This window comes from Nicotiana attenuata, chromosome 6, assembly GCF_001879085.1.
Source record: "Nicotiana attenuata strain UT chromosome 6, NIATTr2, whole genome shotgun sequence".
NCBI classification, from domain to species: Eukaryota; Viridiplantae; Streptophyta; class Magnoliopsida; order Solanales; family Solanaceae; genus Nicotiana; species Nicotiana attenuata.
This window is the reverse complement of record NC_031994.1, coordinates 90013774-90017249: the sequence shown is the minus strand read 5'-3', so window position 1 is coordinate 90017249 and position 3476 is coordinate 90013774. Positions and strand designations below refer to the sequence as shown.

The window sequence follows — 3476 nt, the reverse complement described above, 5'->3', positions numbered from 1 at the left end:
TTTTTTTTTAACTTTTGAAAACTTATAATCCAAAACGTTTGAGGCCATTATTTACCTCTTAATATTCTGGGTGATTATTGTCCTCTTTTTTCTGAAGATACTAATGTAAAGGAGGTATTTGATATTATTTCCTAAATAAAAAAGGTTAATGAAATTAAGCGAAACTTTCGCAAGAGAGAGGGAGGAGTGCGTGTCAAGAAAGGAAAAAAAAAAAAAAAAAAAAAAAAAAAAAAAAAAAAAAAAAAGAGAGATGACAGCGGAAGGTAACAGTGGTAATAAAAACCACCTTAGCATCTGTCCTTACTTGCAATATAATCACAAATTGGTTTTCATAATTTTATTTCTATCTAGAGTTTAATTAAGGTTTGTGCATTCTCATTGGACAAAGTTATTTATTAGATAAACTTATCACACCATCAACTAATTAAAAGATTACCACGTGTATAATTATTTAATCTAAACCATCTAAAGAAAGGAAAATTTAGAACTAAAATATGTCGTAGATAGGATTCCTAAATCTACTAAAACACATCAAATAATATTTGCCTAAAGTTTGTACGCAAATATATAAAGCATGTACGCATCACTAGTTATCAAACTATCCTAACAAAAAAAAAATAGAAATAATATCATCTATCAGGAAATTACCAATTAGCTAGGGCAACTTTACACATAGAAACAAAGAAACCAGGCCATGTCTGAAGAAAAAGAAGAAGGCTCTCATCAATACATGGAACAATACCCACTAGGTTACAGGTTTGTTCCAAACGATCAACAGCTGCTACTGTATTTACTTTGGAAGGTGAAAGGAGAATCTATACCGCCTGGACTAATACAGGACGCCGACATCTACGAACGCAACCCTTTTCAGCTTCCAGGTATGGCTTTGATAGTTACAGTTACAGTGACGTACTTAGATTTTATGCAAGTTGTATCGACCTAGAAACTAAGTATTAAAACCCTAGCGCGTCCAAAACTCCTATACAATAAGTTGAATTGTGATAATGATCGATACTGTTTGCACAAAATTCTATGTTACGTCACTAGGGGATATCACTTTTATTTTTTAAGACGGTGAACAAAACTTAAATTCTTTTATCGTAATATTGTTCATTCTAATCATCGTGAAATAATCATAGTTGTTGCTTTAGTTGTTGCATCGATAGTTAACTTAGATTTTGTGTAAATTGGACCACTTTTCCCTTTTCGGTCTCTTCTTATTTATGTGGCATAATATACTCTTTTTCATAGTATGCGTTCTTCTGTGAATTGTAGGATGTCTCTTTTCGTCCTTACGCTGATTAACTGATTTCCATATTCCGCCTATCTATTTTTATTTAAATTGTGATCATGTCCTGTCATACTTGCACCTCTACTATTTTGGCTCGCATATATATATATATATATATATGGTTTTAGTAAATATTAAAATATATAGTACTTATATATTGTCTCTTTTTTCGTCTTCTTGAGCCGGGGGTCTACCGAAAACAGTCTCTCTACCCCCTCGGGGTAGGGGTAAGGTCGGTGTACACTCTGTCCTTCCCACACCCCATTTGTGGGATTTTACTGGGTTGTTATTGTTGTACACGAAAGTTAAACTCATCTCTAAAATAGTCAATATTTGTTGCTTTAGTTAATGGTTTTGTCATTATAACTTTAGGAATGGACACGGAAGAGAAGTATACCTATTTTTTCACAAGGAGAGAACGAAAATATCCAAATGGATTTAAGACTGATCGAAGTACCAGGGATGGAAAAGGATATTGGAAAATTACCAGCAAACTCACTCCTATATTTGTTGCTGGTAACTTGCAGTTTGGCAAAAAGAACGTACTTGTTTACTATCTAAAAACCCCAAAGGGCCAAAACGATATCAAGACAAATTGGATAATGCATGAGCTTGAACTAAATAAGAGTCTCTTTCCTCGGCACGCTTCAGAAGAAAAGGTATGATCAGTCAGACCTCTCTATAACAACATTCCTATATAATAAATATTCTCTATAACAGTACTTCGCTATAATATCCAAAAATATTTGGAGCAAACGATGCTGTTATAGAGAGATTTGACTGTACTATTCAACAAGCTTAAGTTTTTGCACTATAGTGTATAAATTTTTACATTGTTGTTTAAGTTGACCTATAATAACATAGTATATATTTTCTTCACTAACAATAAGTAAAAATAGAATAGCAGTCCGTTAATTCAGTTAAACTGCACAAATAATATAAATATTTTTACACTATCAGTGTATGTAGTTTAATTTCATTATTTATTATCCATGATGGTGTTGAGGTGGACTAACGATTGTATAAGATAGTTTTTTCCAAGATGAGTATTCTTATTCAATATATTTTTTTACCTCTTAATTATGTCAATCTTTGCTTACTTTTCACAAAACGAAAGACTTGATAATAATAGCATTAAATTTCATGAACATATAGTAGTACCAAGTACCAACTATCAAATAGACATGTTATATGTTTTACATATAGTATATTCATATATATCCAAAATATCATATACTACATGGTTATGTTCACTTTGTGTTGTGTGCAGTTCAACGATTTTATAGTATGCAGAATTCATGATAGGGAAAAGAGGAAAGGAAACGAACAATTGGATATGGTAAATTCTTTGATTGAGCCCAAACAAGTGATGAACCATAACAATGGTGAACCACTTCGATCAACAAAGCGAAAATTCAAGACCAATAAAACAATTATCACGTCTCATGATCCTCAAAATGTAGGCATGAAGTCGAATTATTTGTATAATGGCCATGAATTACAAGCTACTGCTGCTAGTGATTTTGACCAAACAAAGACTTCATCAGCTGATATTATGTCAACTATAATGGCAAATCCTATAGTAGATAATCATCCTCATCAAGTGGTGCAGCATACACATGTTACAGGAGATCAGAATGTTTATTTGAGTAACAACAACAACAACAACAACAACAACAACATATCCAGTGTATTTCCACGTGATGTTTATTTGAGTGGAGAACAAAATATTAATTCAGGGCATCGTCGTCTCGTGAAAAATGAAGGAAATGCTTTTAATGATCCAAAATTAGAGTGCTCTACTTCTCAACATATGAGAGGAGATGAATCTATTCCTCTTGTTCCAGAAAATGATTGTTGGCCACCTTCTGAAGAATTTTGGGACGGATTGCCAGACATGCCACCAATGGATGATTTCAGCAACTATATGGATTTATTAGATTTTGATCTTGACCAAACACAACCTAAGACACTTTTTTAAGCTTGGAGATTGAAGAATGGGAGATATACAAGTGCACAAGTATATGATCTATAGTCTGTTATTATTTTATTTTAAAATTTCTATGTTTTCAAAGATTATTCTGGACAAATACCATTTTAGTTTTCTGGTCTTTTTTACTTTCTCGTTTTTTCTATATAATTTCGACTGTGAATTCCGTGACTGTTCTTTATTGTGGAGTCTTTT

The 3476-nt window shown here is 32.4% G+C and overlaps 1 protein-coding gene across 1 annotated transcript; it reads left to right on the top strand.

The window, feature by feature from the left end:
• On the top strand, nucleotides 695-3272 carry LOC109228096 (NAC domain-containing protein 55-like). Its single transcript, XM_019393271.1, has 3 exons — nucleotides 695-878; nucleotides 1664-1950; nucleotides 2562-3272. The coding sequence occupies exons 1-3, from the start codon at nucleotides 695-697 to the stop codon at nucleotides 3270-3272; spliced, it is 1182 nt and encodes a 393-aa protein (XP_019248816.1).

Coding starts and splice junctions, on each gene's coding strand:
- LOC109228096 (XM_019393271.1), top strand. CDS start 695: ATGTCTGAAGAAAAAGAAGAAGGCTCTCATCAATACATGGAACAATAC. Junction 879..1,663: donor CAACCCTTTTCAGCTTCCAG/GTATGGCTTTGA, acceptor TTATAACTTTAG/GAATGGACACGGAAGAGAAG. Junction 1,951..2,561: donor GGCACGCTTCAGAAGAAAAG/GTATGATCAGTC, acceptor TGTTGTGTGCAG/TTCAACGATTTTATAGTATG.